This window comes from Strix aluco, chromosome 4 (assembly GCF_031877795.1).
Source record: "Strix aluco isolate bStrAlu1 chromosome 4, bStrAlu1.hap1, whole genome shotgun sequence".
NCBI lineage: Eukaryota > Metazoa > Chordata > Aves > Strigiformes > Strigidae > Strix > Strix aluco.
Window position 1 is genome coordinate 105,232,691 of NC_133934.1, and position 18,452 is coordinate 105,251,142.

General features: G+C 41.3%; 2 protein-coding genes across 2 annotated transcripts; one reads left to right on the forward strand and one right to left on the reverse strand.

The window, feature by feature from the left end:
* Nucleotides 1-517: 517 nt before the first annotated feature.
* Nucleotides 518-6,296, reverse strand: TRAPPC6B (trafficking protein particle complex subunit 6B). Its single transcript, XM_074824677.1, has 6 exons — nucleotides 5,512-6,296; nucleotides 5,365-5,432; nucleotides 4,100-4,217; nucleotides 2,489-2,572; nucleotides 1,349-1,442; nucleotides 518-679 (listed from the first exon to the last, which is right to left on the reverse strand). Exons 1-6 carry the CDS (start codon nucleotides 5,590-5,592, stop codon nucleotides 648-650), a joined length of 477 nt encoding a protein of 158 aa, XP_074680778.1. The 5' UTR covers nucleotides 5,593-6,296; the 3' UTR covers nucleotides 518-647.
* A 198-nt stretch (nucleotides 6,297-6,494) lies between these two features.
* On the forward strand, nucleotides 6,495-17,371 carry PNN (pinin, desmosome associated protein). The gene is made up of 9 exons (XM_074824675.1): nucleotides 6,495-6,956; nucleotides 7,417-7,488; nucleotides 8,389-8,457; nucleotides 9,573-9,645; nucleotides 9,730-9,824; nucleotides 11,810-11,885; nucleotides 13,595-13,750; nucleotides 13,833-13,971; nucleotides 14,987-17,371. The coding sequence occupies exons 1-9, from the start codon at nucleotides 6,844-6,846 to the stop codon at nucleotides 16,273-16,275; spliced, it is 2,082 nt and encodes a 693-aa protein (XP_074680776.1). The 5' UTR covers nucleotides 6,495-6,843; the 3' UTR covers nucleotides 16,276-17,371.
* The last annotated feature ends 1,081 nt before the right edge of the window (nucleotides 17,372-18,452 follow it).

An 18,452-nucleotide genomic window follows, 5' to 3' on the forward strand; every position in this document is an offset into this window, starting at 1 on the left:
TTAATACTGAGTTTATGCACAAGATAAAACAAATTTCCTTCTTTGGCCACCATAGATTACCTTAGCTGTAAAATCATTCTGACACAAAAAACAGCTACTAATTTTAGGGAGGTAGGAGAAACTGTTTAACTATGTAGAAATAAATTGTCTTTTCTACCTGCCCATCATTCATACACAGGAACTGAGCCTCCACTGAACACCGCTAATGAAGGCTGTTGGTTCATGTGCTGATGGCTTCCTCAGAACAATACAAGAGCAAGTGCTGCCTCTCACTTCAGAGTGAATACGAAAAGGTAGCAGCTGGGCATTCATGTCCGGTGACACAAAACACATCAGTTTCTTATTCCAATTTAGTCTTGGCAAGGCTTTTACTCTGTTTTCAAAATGTGCCTCTGGTCTTCCATATATGTTGTTTTGGTAATTGAAATACTTTGCAGAAAACTTTTGAACAGACAGTTTTTACCATGAGGATGTTAATACTTTGGTATAGAATAAATTTCATACCAAGATACAAGGATAGTGTTAAGTTATTCTGATGAACATTTATTATGTATTTTGGAATTGTGCTGCACACTGCTGTAATTTACAAGCTACATACAAAGCAGAACCAAGATACTGAATCCACACACAAAAGATTTGAATGTGCTCTACATCTTCTGTATCATCACCTGAAATTTACCTGCAAAGAAAAAGCAAATTCAGATCAAAGTATCACCATTAGAGTTGTTTTTCCAAGTAATTATTTTCTTGTGATCATTTTGTTAGAAAAAATAGTAAGGAACATTTAAATTTTACAGTTTAATTATGAGCATCTAGCCATTACTTAATTTAGCATTTAAATTTAACTCCAGCTGAACAGCTTTTTTCTTGCTTTTCTTTAAGTTGGTCCATGTCCCACATCACAACAGTTTTGTCAGTTAAATTTAAAATTTGTGTAAAGTCTGTGGAAATTTTTAAATCCACCTTAAACAGCTTGGGCAGTTACAATGGACTTCACTTACTAACTTTCTTAATGACTTCTGTAAAGAAAGAGCATGTATCTAGTTTTGTTTATCCTCACTTGTTCAAATAACCTTCTGGACATACACCCTTACGCATCTGATGCTTCCAAATGTAAATACAACTTTTTAGTTTTGCTTTCCACTCAGTATCAAGGAGGTTCACCCTCCGTCAGTATTTTCTAAACACGAAAGCATTTAGTGACAAGCCACATCCTGAAGTTCATACTGACTCCTATGGCCCAGCAAATTCAAACTAACCCCACCCTGACAAATACTTATACAGTAATGAAGTCAGTAAGGGAAGTTACCAAGTGAGCTAATAATTGAATAATCTGAGAACTACTTACATGCAGGCATTGATGAAACTTCAGCTGTTACAATACTCTTTATTCCCAAATTTGATAGGCCTCCTCTGATTAGTCCACAGGTAAATGCTAAATACTAAACATAAAGTTGCACTTTAACTAAGTGTCAAGGGTGAAGCTTGTTGCTAAAGATTGAAACTAAGTACTCAAGAACAACACTTAACACTTGGACAATATAAAACTATGGGGGTTTTGTTACTATGCTTGAGAGACTTCATTATGTCTCTAATACATGAAAGCTCTGATATTTGGTACAGCAGAGCTCACAATACAGATTTCTCTTGTTAGGAGGCACTATCTTGAATCACTTGTTTCTAATTCCATTAAACCTGTAAGAACTTAGTATCCTTAAAACAATTATTCCAAAGACTTGGCTGAAATTAGCAACTGGTATTACAGTCAACAAAAGAGAAACAGTCCAAGATAGCATTTTTGCACAGGCTGCATCTTAGAAGGTGAGGGCCTGCAGATACTTAGAATATATGTTGCAAAACAGAAGAAACATCTCAAACAGCAGAAAAAATCCAAAGGGCAGTAGCCTGCAACTGTGATGACTGAGAAGATCAAGAATTAAGAAGCCATAAAACAGAACTGAATGCCTCATTTCTTACATCCACCTGAACCAAAGTGCTTTCTAAGAAGTTCTGTAGAGGCACTGATTTTACATTTGTAAAACTATTATCCTAACTCAGCATCTACACTCAAAACTATTTTTAACTGGTGGAGGATCTTTCTGAATGTTCATATAATCTCAGAAGCTTGTTCTAGGTAACAAATAGCCATCTTTCAAATGTGTTTTGGAAATTTGAAAAAAAGCTTCTGAAAGCACACGCTTTCCAAAGAGAAAGAAAGAATCTGTAGCAGACCAGCTCCTACCATCAAGTAACTCAAACACAACACAAAGTTTCACAATGACTATGAGCATTTCTCAAACCATAAATCAAATCCACTGTTCTGAAACAAGGTGCATTTCTAAAAAGCACAGGTTTTGGAGACTAAACTTCAGCTGCCCTTTTGAAGAGTTTGCATCCATTCAATTACAATATATAAAGTAGCTATTATGAATAGATCAAGACAATTCAAATCAAACTGGTAGATCCCAAGGATAAAATTGAAGGGTACCTTTGGTGCATGTTCTAAATACTGCTTTCCCGCAGACATTTGTGTCAAGAGACGAAATTTATTGTCTTGAAGGACATAAATACCCTGTTTTTTTTAAAACAAACAACTTTTTAGTTGAATATGCAGTAACGTGTAATCAACATTTTATGTGATTTTATGTGAAGGGATTTGATTTGTAGATACAATGTAAGTGTTCTCAGGTTGAAAAATTAAATTTTAGATTAAGTCATTTGTGATTTAAGTTTAAACTTATAATTTACTTTCATGAAATATCAAAGATACTTAACAGTGAGTTTACAACAAAACCCCTAGATAATAATATGAACAGTTAACCCTAAAAACTGTTTATTTACATTCTTCTTGGAAGAGTCCTTCCAGTGCTCAGAAACAGTAGTTCCATACTAGAAAGTCTTTGTTAATGTATCAAATGCACGCAAATTTTTACATTCAAATCTTAATTTTCATTTGGTATGCAATTCACTATTCTTATTCTCAAATTCAGTATTATCTTCTTTAATAGCAATACAGGCAACAACACCCAGCAGATGATCAAATTAAAAGCCTACTGTTTTCTACATCACAATTTTGTGCCACAATATGCATTTTCATAAATATGAGTAAGTATGAACACAGTATAGCTTAATCTACACCTGTCATTTTAATTTATTTGCTAATGACTGTGCTACTTTGGAACATCATAACCCTTTAAATTAAATTAAGGCTGTATATATAATTGAGACCTAAGCTCAATACTGCAGCTTTCTTGGAATTCAAGATTTCCAAGGTAATGATTATCTGTTAAAGTTATTACTTGATAAACAGCTCACTGAAAAAGAAAGCCTATTTGGCACAATCCTTGTGCAAATTCCCTTGTTCTTACTTTGATACAATAGGAAAATGGCCATAAGAAAACCAAGTCTTTCCAAAAGGAAAAAGATTTTTTTACTCTAGTAAAATGGCTCCTTATATTATTTTGATCTTGCTTTACGAACTGTGGCTGTTGATATAGGAAAGGACATGGTCGGACTAGATAATCTTCAAGGTCGTTTCCAACCTAGATGATTCTGTGATTCTGTGACATAAATACAACACAATGTCACGAACATGCAAATTTGGGAAGTTTTGCAGCTGTTTCATATACAAGTACATTCAGTAGAATGCAGCTAAGTCTCAACTGCTGAAAAATGTAAATATTCTTCAAAATTAAAAAAAATTACTTCAAGGCAGCCATTCTATTTAAATAGATGTTAAAACAGTAATACCACTTTCTCACACTAGTTTTCTACTAGAATTTTCTGGGAGATACATAAAAAAGTTCCTGTTTAAGTGCTAACCCTTACTGTCCTGTCAGTTTTAACTGCAACAGCACATATGAAATTCAAAGCATTTAGTCTTTTCAAACAGGGTGGTAATAAAGACATCACAAGCAATTATTAAATTGTATTCTGAAGCTACATGCTAACATGAATCTTAAGAACCTGCTTTTTAAACAAAACAAATAACATTTTGGGTTTCTTATCAGGTAATTCATTCTAGACCAACAAAAATGCACTAGTAACTCAAAACTGTTACTGATCTTGTAAATTAAATCTTATTCTACAGCATTAGTACCTGATGATTAGTCCTTAGGTTATCTATCTGTTTTTTGAATACAGTTGTCCAAAAATCTTTGCAAATGAACTTCATAATATCCAACTCATCCTTGAACCTGGCAGTATCTTTTGTAAACCTAAGAGAAAAGTGAGAAATACATCATTAATGAAGATACACACAACTTGACTGATTAAACAGGAAAAGAAAATACGGAACAATGGTACTATGCAACATTATTTTTGAGGCTATTATAGAAAATAGTTTTCCAGCCATTGTACAGTATCACTCAAGTTGAAATACTTAATGCCATGATGCTAAAGAGCAACACAGTGTTATCTGAATACCTGCAACATGACAGCAGAATAAATGGTCTTAATTATATGATTATTAAAGACAGCTGCAGTGCAGTACAGAAAGATGCAAGGCACTCCATCAGTTTTATCTTCAACTAAATGTCTAAACAGAAGATAAACAAAAAGCTCACACCCATACTACTGCTTGGAAGGAGTCCTTCAAATATGCAAAAAAGCACTAACACGTAGGAACAAGCACGTAAAACTTGTTCCTGTTCCCCAAAAAGGGACCTCTTTCCCTTGCTTATGTCAGAATTCTCTCCCTTTATCCTCCTTAGGGGCCTTTATCTGGCACTAAAGCACCACTTTATTCAACGAAAGCATGACTTCAGAAGCTCGAGTCTCCACAGGACCTCAAAACGAGGGCGCTGAAGTTGGATGTGCAGCAAGTCCTCGGGCATCCCCAAAGGGCCTGGGGAAACAAGGAGGCAATGTGCTTGTCGCTAAGTTCCAAGGACCGGAAGTGCTTTAGAAAAACTAGAGTAGCCAATCATAAAGTTATGTTTAAGAAAGAAATTAGAGAAGAAAATCATGAAACGTACCAGAAACAGGAAACATGCAAAAGTAGGTTTACAAAAAGTGCAATTAAAAAGGATTGTAAATGTTAAAAGTAACCGACTCATTTTTCATGGCGGAAAGCACTGGGAAAAGACATACTCCAAAACCGTCCAGTGGCATTCAAGCACAGCTCCCCACAAGAACGAGATGCCAAAAGAGAGGATGCCGGAACGCCTGCACGGCGTAACCCTCTGTCCACCCAAAGCAGCCAGCTGCTTCCACCGAGCGGGCGAACGTTCCTGACCCCAGCAGCCGTGGAAGGAGGGGGCGAGGGACCCCGCCCCGCAGGCGCAGCCGCGGCCGCCAGCCCCGGGAGCAGCAGAGGGGCGCTGCCAGGGGCCGGGGCGGGGCATGGCCGCGGCGGGGACTCACCTCTCGATCAGGCCCTGCCCGACGCGGAAGCCCATGCTCTCCAGCTTGGTGGTGCAGCGCCCGTTTTCCTGCAAGACACAAGGCGCCGCCGCCGCTTTACCCCGGCCGCTGCCGGGCGGCCCCCGGGGCGGCCCCGGCCCCACTCACCCCTTCGCCCTGCTCGGCGGCGCGGTATAGCCCCGCCACCATCTCGTTGTGCAGCAACAGGAATAGCGCCTCGTCCGCCATCTCCGCTCCGCAGCGGAGATTCCCCGCGCCCGGCACCGGCCAGCTGCCGCCGGAGCCCGCTGCCGCCGCGCCGCCCCTTCCGGCTGGGCGAGGGCGGACAGCACGGTGCGATCGGGCCCGGGCACCCCCTGACGCTCTCGACCGAGGCGGAGTGGCAGCCTGACTGGTTCTCCCCCGCGGCCGCTGCCCGGGCAATGCCTGCCACGGCCGGCTGGTGCCGACCGGAGCCTCTCCCGAGGCGGGAAAGGGCCTTCGCGTTACCGCTTCCCAGAGCCCTCTGCCCCCTGCCAGCGAGGGCTGGGGCAGAGCTGGAGGGCAAACACGGCTCTTCTCTGCGGGGCTGCCGCTGCACTCCTGCCTGCCGAAACCGGGGGGGGCGGGGGGGTTTTATTGCCTTCCGAACGTCCCTCGTTCATTCGCCTGCCATTTCCTGCCGCCGCAAAGCGGCAGCGGACTCCGCGCGGGGGGGCTCCCCCCCGGCCTCTCTGCACAAACAGCACCGGCTGCCCGGCGGGGAGGAGCGCAGGTAAACACCTCGCCACCCCGGGCGTCACGAGCAACGCCCGGTAACGGGGTTGTACAACCGCTCCCCGGGGAGCCAGTTGGCGAAGCCCAAGCTACGCAGCTGCGGGGGGAGGGCGGGCAGGCGCGGGGCCGCCCGTGAGACCGCCGCCCCCCGCCTGCGCGCCACCCTCAGTAACGTTCCCGCCTATTGGCTCGCCTGGCGCGGCGGCCTCTGTAGCGGAGCGGTGGTTGGCCCCCGCCCGAACCGCCCGCGTGCTGGCTGGCGGGCCACATCGCGAGTGGGAAAGGAGGATGCGTCCTAGGTGGGTGGGGATAAACGTCCTCGAAGTGGCTTTCTGATTGGGCTGCGGGAAATTGAGGCGTGAGTTCTCGTTAGTTCTCAGCGATGTCACTCCGGCGGTCCCCTTGGTGATTCGTAGAGCTGGCAGGCAGAGGTTTCCAGTAATTGGTCGTTGGTGATGCCAGTCTGCCTCTGAGCCCTGTAATTGGCGAGCGCCTTCGGTGAGCCTTTCCCGCGGGGCGTGCCCTTTCCTCTAGTGCCCGATTATTGGCGGTCGGCAGGTACCGCCGAGGGGCTATTGGCTGCTCCGGCCCGGCCCGCGGCTGCCGGAGTGGTGGGCCGCCAGGCGGGCCGCGCCGCGCGTGGGCGGGGCCTCTCCCCCCGCTCCCCCCCGTTACCCAGCGGTGCCTTGCGCTGGGCCCCGGCTAGGCCGCGCTGCGGGCGGGATGGCGGTGGCGGTGCGCGCGCTGCAGGAGCAGCTGGAAAAAGCCAAGGAAAGCCTCAAGCACGTGGACGAGAACATCCGCAAGCTCACGGGACGGGACCCCAATGACGTGAGGTACGGCGGGAGGGGGGCGCCAGCGGGAGGAGCGGCCCGGGGACGGGGGGAGGCGTGAGAAGCGGCTAGGCCGGGGGGGGGGGGGGGGGGGGGAGGGGGCTGGTGTGCGCCGCGGTGTTGTCCGAGGCGGGGTGGGGTGGGGTGGGGTGAGGGGGGGTGTTGCGTGACGGGCCCGAGGGGCGGACGGCGAGGAGCTGCCCACAGGCCGCCGCCTCCGCGCCCTTCTCCCGGCCATCCCCGCTTCTCTGGCACAGCTCGGGGCGGGGGGGGGGGGGCGCTGGTGCTGCCCCGGTCTCGCTGGTTTGCTGGCGGCGTCTGCCCGTCGTGGTGGGGGTGGGGGAACACGAGCGTGGGTTGTGTGAGGGAACGGTCATGGCCGCGGGCGGCTGTGGCCGGGCGAGCGGCGGCGCCCCGCGGGGCGGGGGCAGGTACCACTAACAGTGCCCGCTGTTCCTTGCAGGCCCCCCCAAAACAGACTGTTAGCCATCACAGGCCCTGGTGGAGGTAGAGGGCGAGGGAGCTTATTGCTAAGGTAAGGAGCTGTGGAAACGGGCAGCGGGGTTTCTTCCACCCTTTACCCTGGAATCAGTTTGCTGTCCTTCCACCAGCGTGTTTTATATTTCGTGTCTGACCCCGTTGCTCACTGCAGTGCTGTAACAGTAAGCAGGTACCAAAGCTGGCCTACAGGGCATTTGGGGTTTTATGTCACCACCTGAAATTTAAAGTACCTTCTCATTCTGAGTTATAACAACATTAAACTGGTGGTTTTCCCTAACCCTTTCAGCTCTTAGCCTGAAAAATAAGGGGGAACACCAAAGTTAAGGGGGGTGTTATGTGGTATCTGAGACTTTGTCCCTTTAAAATCATCCAAAATCAGTCTTTTTGGTTATTAAGAAACTGGCAGCTCTTCCAGGAAGAATAGAAAGAGTTGAAGTTGACAGAAATTTTAAAACACACGTAGGTAAAACCACTAGTGTTTTGTTGTAGGTTTTCTTTTTTTTTTTGTTCCTCTTGTTTTCCTCCTTTCCCCCCCTGCCTCAAGTAGAAGGAAAAGGCTAATTTTTGTTCAGTAGTTATTTCTTAATGGAGTATGTAGTGGATTTTTTGTGAATTGCACTATTAAACTGCTGGTTAAGACTTAATACATCTTGAAAATTATTACAGATAGGAACACCTGAACATAATAGGGCTTCTTGTTTGAGTGTAGCAACTCAATTGCATAAGTGCAGTAATTCAAGCTTAAATTAGTTGGTCCACAAGCAGTATGTTTAAACACTTCCTTGCAGTAGTAATAGTAAACGATGATAGAGCTAGAGTAAAATTTATTGTTACATCATGACCACAAAGCCAAAATACAGTTTGACTGTGCAGGCTTAAGGTGGACCTGGAGCTAGCCTAACTTGTTCTGACATCACAAGTGTTTTCTTTTTAGGCGTGGATTCTCGGATAGCGGAGGAGGACCCCCAGCCAAACAGAGGGATCTTGAAGGGGCATCCAGTAGGTGGGTTTAAAAACTGATGTAGAGAACTCACTTTATCAGAATGAAAATTTATAACAGTACATTTAAAATGCTTAGATTCAATAACTTAATAACTGATGACTTTCACTGTCTTCTTCAGAGATTACCTATTCAAGACTTGTTGGAAATATATTTGGATTATAGCAATTGACTGTGGTGAAATCTTTTTTTTTTTTTTCATACCTTATAGCAATAATATAAAGATACAGCAATACAAAGATTCTTGGAATTTTTTGTTTTACTTGGTGTGCAGTCTGTTATGTTATACTCTGCCTAGTAGCCCAGATTTGTTTTACAGTAGACATGAATTATGACAGATCTCCTGTTTAATAAGTTGAACGCATACAGTGTGACAAGAGACTCAGATTTTGAGCTTTCACATCTGGATGCAGATCTGTCAGATATGACTGATAATAGTGAGCTTCATTCTATGGGCTCTTGGTGGTTCTTGACTAAAGCAAGGCTCACTTTTGAGTTAAAGCAAAATCAATACTGTGAAACAGCTTTCCCAGTAGTAAAGTGCTGTGCCACAAAACTGAGAGTGAAAGCTGAAAATAACTTCTGTTGAACACGCTGCCTAGTTGTTCTTTGTTAAAGCCTCGGTTCATCCAAGTTCTCAGGTCCTAAGCGCTCTGCCCCTCCTCACCTGTTTTCTAGGTATTTGGTTAGGTAACTTGAATAGCATTTCACATTTGAAAAATCATACCAACCTTTCTATCTCAACACATTTAAATCTGTCTCATGATCCCCCTATACCTGCAGCCATTTTAGAGATTCTGGAAAAAGCAAAGTACAAACATTAAAAACAAGAAATAAATTCCACAGTTATTCTAAAAAGTCAAATACAGTAGTAATGTGGACTCTTCTGGTTTACTTTACTGTGTAAGTTGTATTAAAACTTAAAGTGTTTTCTGTTGCTGATTTTTACCAACAGTCTGTAAAATGCTACTTGCTGGTCATTGGAACAGTGGGGAGATTTTTACTGGAAGTGTTGGTTCTTCTCACTAGATATGCTGACTTGTATTTTTCTCATGTTAGAACAGATGCTGTCCTAAATATATGTTCTCTAGTGACCACTAATGCTTTGTCTTTCTCAGGCTGGGTGGAGAACGTCGGACAAGAAGAGAATCACGCCAAGAAAGCGACGCAGAGGATGATGATATTAAAAAGGTAATACATGATAAATGGAGCTGTGCAGGAAGAAACTTACTTATCTGGAACATGAGTAAAGTCGATTGTTTTTCTTTGTTGTAGCCAGCGTTGCCATCTTCTGTTGTTGCTACCTCCAAAGAGCGAACACGTCGAGACCTTATACAAGATCAAAATATGGATGAGAAAGGAAAACAAAGGTACACAGAAACCTCTTTTAAGCACTAACATGTTACTTCTGAGTGCTAGCATAGGAAGTAGCTTTAGATTTTAAAAGTACAGATGCTGTTATGTATCAAAGGGTGTTGAAGAGGTATCATAATGGTATAAAACTGAATTTAAAAAACATTCTCTCAAAATACTTCACAGCAGTAACAACACATTGTTCGCTTCACCCACGACAGGGGTTCTGCTTCTCAGGCCACCTACAGGAATAGGTTTGCTAGTGCTGTTGCAACTGATCGTCTTTGAGTAAGACAAATATATATAGCTTCATTGGTTACTTAACATTTTTGGACTGTTGCATTTGTCTTGGTACATCATTTATTTTGATGGTTGAAGGAGGCTTTTGGGTGTGGGTTTTTCCTTTTTCTGTTTTTCTAACACAGTAGTTCCATCATGTGTTTCTTTTCTCTTATTACTTTCAGACTCATTATTGTGTGTACATCTGACCTTCCTTTTGCCTCCTTCTTTTTAGATTCCTCCTATGTATATCTCCTTTTGCTATATTTTATTTGTGTCAGGGTAGCTCATTAAAATTCTTGCTGAAATACAGTTCTGTTGGGAAGAGGTGTTGGAAAAGGAAATTTGCAATTGTGTCCAACCTCTTGGGACTCCATCCACTTCAGTCTGCAGCTCACCTGGTGCAATAATAACCCATACTTCAAATAAATAAAAGAATGAGAGCTGGAATAAGGGACTATAGAGAGCTTCTCTGATAAAGACCACAGATCAGTTAGCACAGAAAAGGCACTTCACTTGCTTCTTTTACAGTTGCAGCACCACTAACAGACTGCTGTTGCTTCCATCACCAGTTTCCAACTGCTTTCCTCACAGAAGGACTTTCATAGTTCTTAGTGGACTTCCTAGAGCTTCAGGCATTAAAAGTTTGTTTCCTCAGAATTGTGGTTTTACAGTTTTACACTTCATTAATCTTCTGGGGAGATGGGAAAACCAGTATTGGTATCGGTGTGACTTGTGGTGGAAGGAGGCTCTTTAAGAGGACAGCATCCATTGAAGTCTTGGTTTTACTTGGTGTCTTCTGGGATGTCATTCATATACAGATACACTTTGAGTAATCTCTAGCTCTCAATTCTTTATTTGCTCCTATTTCTACTGTTTAATATAGAAGTACTTTTACCTTTCCATGTCAGGTTTGTGCCACTGGAGTGGTACTGAGTGAAGAGAGTAGCATTTCCTTTCTCTCTTAATTGGGTAAAAGTTCAAGGCGAATAAGAGGGTCTGCCTTTTGCTACAAAGGCTTAATTTGGGATTAAATGGAAAGAAAGAAAAGGTGAAATTCAAGAAGTTAGTTCTTATTCAGAAGAAGGGAATTCATTGAAGAATTTTACTTATTAAAGTAAATTTAATTTTTATTTACTTTTTTTCAAAACAATACTTAATTGGATGAGAGCAATTCTGATTCCCACAGTGCAGTGTCTTATTGTAGAAGATACCGTTAGGCAAACTGACAGATAAGCTCTCACTCCCCTGTGGCTCCATTTCTCCTTAATCCTCTGAGAAGGGCTGGGGGGGGTGGGGGTGGGGGTGCGTGTTTTTCAGAAAGCTAGATGACCATCCAGTTCACTGCCTTATTGATAGCTCGCACTGTATTTACGCAACCTTTTCTTCAGTATTCTTTGCTTTTGGATTTTTTTAAAAATATTTCCTTAGTGTCATTATATCCAGATGTAAAATGTGCAGGCTTCCATTTTTCCCAGTGCTAACTGTGCTGTGTTATGGATAAGAGCTGTGTCTTACTCTTAAGCAAAATATGATATGCCACTGTAAATTATACCCTTGACTGTTGGCACAGTCAATATGTGTTCTATTGCTAATGGCATTAAGTAATACTGAGCCTTTAAAAATAAACGTCTCTGAGTTGGAAAGTTTCTCTGATTGTTTATGCAAATAAAAATCTTAGTACTTGAACTGAATCTCAAACTTCTTTTTTGTTTTTATTCAGGAATCGACGTATATTTGGCTTGTTGATGGGCACTCTTCAAAAATTTAAACAGGAGTCCACAGTTGCTACTGAGAGGGTACTTATTTTTAGTTCTATCAGATTGTAAATAATAAAGCAGAATTGTGTGGTTAAGCTGCTTCAGATAGGAATAAAAATTTCCTGGGGTGTAGGTTGCAGGTGCAACAGATTGGTAAGAGTGCATGTAGGTTTCTGTTTGGTTTAGTTTAGTGAAATCGGGGTGGGAGACAGGAAAGGGACTAGTAACAGTTTCATGACTTTATAACACTCTTTCTGACCATTGCAGAAGTGAGAAGGCAGTGTTTTATTGATTTTATTTTTCTAAATTGCTGTACATTTTTAAAACATGTAAAACACAAAATACTTTTTTTTTTTCTTGTTTACAGTATTTGGGGATCATTTCAAAGTAAATGGATTTTAATCAGTTACATTCTTAATAGATCATAGGCTAATTCTGTAAATAATGGTGATTCAGTATTGCTGAAGCAGTGCCCACCCTGATGTGTTCCAGATGTTTAAATTATAACCAAGTATACAGAAATGTATGGTTGTATTATGCTGTGTGATTGACTACAAATGGCTTCCCCCTCCTTAGTACAGATAACAGGAATTCCTGCTTTTAATAAATGCATATGTGATTGTACTGAAGTGAGGGTTTATCATAGCTTAGTGGTAACTTCAAAGAACTTGTATATAGGATAGTGGTAACTTTATTCCTAGCATGTTCTTTTAAATTGTGGAGGGTATGGTATTTGTTTACTGTTGCCCTAAATGGGAATGGGTTATTCACTTAATAATAAACCTTTAGATTAAAATTAACATTTGAAAGTTCTACTTTTGGGAGTCTGGTGGAAGCAGATACAAACTTTAAACTTAAAATCTTTTCTGTGTTGTTGGTATTGATTACTTTCAGATTCAGTATTTCGATATCTTACTGTTTTATCTAACTTGTCATGTACATGAGGAAGGACCAAAGTTCTCTGTTGCCTGCTTGCCTTTAGAACATGAAACTATTGATTAGGATGGTCTAGAAAGATGGAATCCTTGTCTAATATATAGTACTATGTGTTTGCATAGAGACTTTGAGGAGTTACTATTCTTTGCAACGTTTTTCTGAGAATTTGTACAGGCATTTTTCTCTTCATACATAAAAACTTAGTATAAATCAAAGTAGGGGCCTGAGGGGTTTTATGATGCAGCTATTTTGTTGTGCAGGCACTAAACTGTTGGGGTTTTTTTATTAGACAACTGTTGTACGATCTGAGCATATAGCTGTCTAGGACGTACAAACAGGACATTCCTGGATTATAGTAATATATCTAATTAGTGAGGAATAGACTGGAAGTATTTGCAGTGTAATTTGTTTTGTTCGTCACAAACACCAGTCTGCAGTCCTTCATTTGTTTCTGGGGGAGTTGGCTTGTTTTCCCTCCAAGTGGAATACCTGAAATCTATTTCTTTTTTTTCTGCCAGTGGGGAAAAAAGACATGTTGAAGCTTGTACTGAAAATTCAAATCCAAATTGAATGATAGAAAAGCAGACAGAAATCCACAGCGGCCCATAGTTCTATAGTTAAGCCACAGAAAATTAGGTGCCAGCAAGCAATGAAACTCTTTTTTTCCATTACCTGTAATTTAAGAGATCTTTTTTAATATATTTTTAGGAATGCCTTTAATGGTGTAAATAAGTCAAAATTTTAATTGGACCAAACTAGAACGCTTTCTTGATTTAGAAAAAATATTTAAGATACTTCTTTATTTATCTTAGCAAAAGAGACGACAAGAAATTGAACAAAAACTTGAAGTGCAGGCAGAGGAAGAAAGAAAGCAAGTTGAAAATGAAAGGCGAGAACTGTTTGAAGAAAGGCGTGCTAAACAGACAGAGCTGCGGTTACTGGAGCAAAAGGTTGAGCTTGCTCAGTTGGTGAGTTTTAGTTTTGCTCTTGAGCTTTCTCTTGTTTAAACTAGTATTGTGTGTCTTAAGGTTATTTCCTTTCATTTCTCAGCAAGAAGAATGGAATGAACATAACGCTAAAATAATTAAATATATAAGAACGAAGACAAAACCCCACTTATTCTACATACCTGGCAGAATGTGTCCTGCTACGCAGAAGTTGATGGAAGACTCACAGAAAAAGATGAATGGTAAGTGGTCTTTGTGATACAAAGGCCCTTGTTCTTGCCTCCCTTTGATCTTTGCTGTACAAATTTCTTTTAAGGCTCTCTGCTTAAATACATGAATTTCATGGTTAGGACAAACTGTATGTTCCTGCATGGGTGTTCATCATAAGTGGTTACTCCTTCAGTGACTTATTTTTATGTTGGATGTGCTTTGATTCTCTTACAAGAAGTCAACAGAAGTGTATGCATAGTCCTTTATATTAGCTTTAGTACCCAGATATATGCGAGTGCAGCAACTTAGCTTTTGAAAAGGCAGAATCTATGGATTGAAGACCCAAGGAAATGCAGGTTTTTACAAAGGATTTGAGAAGTGTTTTCTTAAGCACAGCACTAGAACTTTATGATTTTTTTTTTTTTACCTTAATGTGTGTTCGTTTCTGTTTCACAGGATGACTATATTTTTCTTTTGGAAAACATTTTAAAATACTGCAGTTGATGGTAGTCCTACTGTTCTTTTCTTTATTAAACTGAAAATGTATTGTGGGGTTTTTTTTCTTAAGGAGTTTTTCTTCATTGTGTGGGGTTGGGGGCTAAGAGAAGCTAGCTCACCTGTCTGAATAACTTACGTTATTTAAGCTTTCTTAATACCTAACCAGCTTTTTGCTGATTCTTACTGTCTTTTGTTTGCCTTAAGAAATATAACCTTGTTAATATATAAATATCAAGAAACTAAGGTATTATTTTGAGATACTGTTGGTTGGATTGATTTTAATGAAGTCAAACTCTTTTTGTTAGCTTAGATTTAGGGCTTTACTGTTCTCATACTCAGCTGAGCTGACTATCCCCTTTGCTTTGTTTTCTTAAGGTAACTAGCAGTCCTTTTCATTATGCATGAATGGCTTGCTACTTCAGAATGAATAGGGATGCAGTATTTATAAGTTAAAACAATTTGATAACTTATTAGCTCATAGTTAAAGGGAAAATAGACTTCAGTGTCTGTAGATTATCTGAAACTATTATTTACGCATTTATTCCCTAGCACTCTTTGAAAGCAGGCGAAATGAATTTGCAGAGCAGATTAACAAAATGGAGGCCAGGCCCAGAAGACAATCTGTGAAGGAAAAAGAACAACAGGAGGTGCAGAATGAAGAAAAGAAGGAAGAACAGAACAAGGAGCAGGAAGAGGGTAAGGTGGCTCAGCAAGTGGAAGAGTTGGAGACAGGTAATCAGCACAATGATGTAGAAATGGAGGAGGTAGGGGAGGAAAAGGGAAAAATAGGTTCAGGGCATAGCGATGCAGAGAAAGAACAGGAAGAGGACGAACAGAAACATGAAATGGAGATTAAAGTAGAAGAGACCACTGAGGTGAGGGAGAATGACAAGCAACAGGATGGTCAGCATGAAGAGGTCACAGTTGTAAAAGAGGAAAGTGAAAACATTCAGCCAATGGATAATGAGCAGGATGCGGCTGAAATAAATGAGGGAGATAGTGTAGAACCTATAGAAAATGAGAATGGCAAAGAAGTGGAACCAGAAACAGAGTGTGATGCTCAGCCAGAAAAAGTGTGTAATGTTAATTCTCCTGAGAAGGAGAAGGGTATTAAACCAGAAGTTGAAGCTGAACCTGAAGAAAAACAGGAGAAGGCACCTGAAGTTCAGCCAGAACCTTTGGCTGAGGCTCTATCTCAGCCACAGTCTGTGCCACTGCCACAGTCACCTCAGTTGTCTCAATCCGCTCAGGATACAGAGCCCCAGGCAGACAAGGATGAAAATGCTGTGGTGTCTGTAAAGGTGGTTGAGGCACAGACAGAGCAGAGTCAGACACCGAGTACAGAAATTAAGAGTAAGACTAGGAGTAGAAGCAGGGGTAGGGCAGGGAACAAAACTGGTAAGAGTCATAGCCGTAGTAGCAGCAGCAGTAGTAGCAGTAGTACTTCAAGCAGTACTAGTAGTGGAAGTAGTTCCAGCACTGGCAGCAGTAGCAGTCGGAGTAGTTCCACCAGCAGCAGCACTACAAGTGGAAGTACTAGCAGGGACAGTAGCAGCAGTAGCTCTAGCAGTAGTGAAAGTAGAAGTCGAAGCCGAGGAAGAGGGCATAACAGAGACAGAAAACGCAGAAGGAGCACGGACCGGAAGCGAAGGGACGCTTCTGGAGTAGATAGAAGTCACAAGTCCTCAAAAGGTGGGAGTAGAGATACGAAAAGCTCAAAGGATAAAAGTTCAAGATCTGACAGAAAGAGGTCTATATCAGAAAGTAGTCGGTCAGGCAAGAGAACTTCACGGAGTGAAAGAGACCGTAAATCAGACAGGAAAGACAAAAGGCGTTAACAGAAGAGACCAAGCTTCCTTAGCCTAATCTTTGCAGCGGAAGATTATTTGAGTGAAAGGATTCCTTGTAAGGAGGAGGAGAAGGCTGCCTTAAGAATTGCATGCTGTAAAAAATCTTTTGGAAAAATGCAGACTGTTTACGAGGCATTCTTGTACTTTTTACATAATTTTGTAAAAGGTTACTTACCAAAATTATGTGAAGTTCCTGAAAATGTAAAAATAAAAGATTAACACTCCTTTGCATCTTTTTTTAAATATCCTGTACTCATTAAGATCCTCTGTATATTTTAATAGGTAAACCTTTAAGTAGGTGTGATCGCTTCTTCTGTATCATACCCTTTTTTTTGTAGAAATAAATGTGCGTTTTAAATAAATTGTTTGAGATGTCCTGTTGACAAATAAATTCCCCTCTTAGATCATATGTAGGGAGACAATGATACAGGAAACGTAAAATTTTGCTTTTCCCCTCTATTCCTTGCAAGGTTGGGAATTTTAAGTCCCAGTAAAGGGAGTAATCTCTCCATTGCTGGGTAGGAAGAGAAAGTTATTGATTTGCATCTATATTTTCTGTTTTCTTCTGTAATCACAAGCTCTTAGTCAGTTCTGTCTTTCAGTTTTATAAAACTTTTTCCTATCCATAGGCAAGCAGTGGTTAAATGGAAATGTGAGCACTGGCCAAGGTAGCTCAAGTCACTCCAGAATACTTCTCTTATCTGCCTTCTGCAGGTGCTTTGGTAGTATTTACATCTATGTTCTGGAGACAGTTAATCTGTTTAATGATGTTCCTTGCTTTGATGGCCAGTGGAGGAAAGACTTCAGCTTGCTTCTCAGCCAGGATTCTTTTTTAGTTGCAGACTAATCTTTGATCCCTTCGTACCACTAGAAATAATTACATTGCAGTGTTGGGGTTACCTGGGACTACCTGATACTAATGTTGTGTGCGTGCAAGAATGCTTTCTGAATGTATTTAATACAACTTAAAGTGGTATGGTGTTACCTGAAGGTGAATACTGTTTTTATATCATTTTGTATGGGAAACAATAACATCTGTTGCTCTGTTCTGTACATGTGCAAATAAATGTGGCTTTGTAGACTACTCTCTTGATGCCTATGATGTTTTCTATAACACAGGTGTATTCTCTTAGCCTTTCTACATTTAAAGCATGAATCATAATTGCAGGTGACTGTACCTTAGAAGCTCTGTATCCACAATTGTTCTTATAGGCTTTAATTAATGCCTATTAACTGAATACAAACCACTGCTATAGTCTGTGTTGTCGTGGCAGGAAGAGAATTCTTGTATCATATGCCAAATTGCAGACCAGGAAGTCCTAGAAAGATTTCAGAATGGAAATGACATGTAAGCTTATTTTAGTGTACGAAATGCCATATATATCCTGTTGTTCTGGAACATAGAGCAGACTTCTACAAAGTTCTAGTTTGGGAGGGTGTCAGGTTTTGGACTTTTCTGAACTCAGAGCAGTGACAGACATCTGTGTTCTGAAGTGCTGAACTTCCTGGATTAAAGCAATGTGTCAAGCAGGGGATGGAGTTTTCTTTCAGCACAAATAGACACAGTGGGAAAGCTCCTCAGTCTTCCCCCTTCTGAACAAGTTCAATACTTTATTCTGATTCTTCAGTTCATTTGCTACTTCAATATCCTATCTGCCTCTGCTTCTCTACAACTGAGAATCATTTTTAGTCCTTGTCAGTAGTCTCCAACCATAGTTTCTTCCCTTCAGAGCAATGTGGTGGTTTAATGTGCCTTCTCTTTTGAAGGACAAGCAGAAGTTCAAATGCCTATTGAAGATGTTAAACATGGCAGTTTACTACAAGGAGCAAACTTTTATACTGAGTGGTTGAGTTAATCTTACTGGTTTGCATGTTTCAACTAACTTCACATTTCAAATTGCCTTTGGAAGTCATTTTAATTTTGTCAATTAATTATATTTCTTTTCCTTAACGTTGAGTATTTTTAAGGTTTCTTATTTTGAGCTTGAGTGACTTACTGCTGTGGTGTATTTACTGTACAGGTTTTAATGGTTGATACTGCAGTCATGCAAAGCTGGAGAAGTAGGTTGCTTAGTCAGAAGCCACTGTTTCAGAAGAGCATATTAACAGGGGCTGTACAAACCGTGTGGTGGGTCCTGGTATCTGAACTAGGGATTGGATTGATT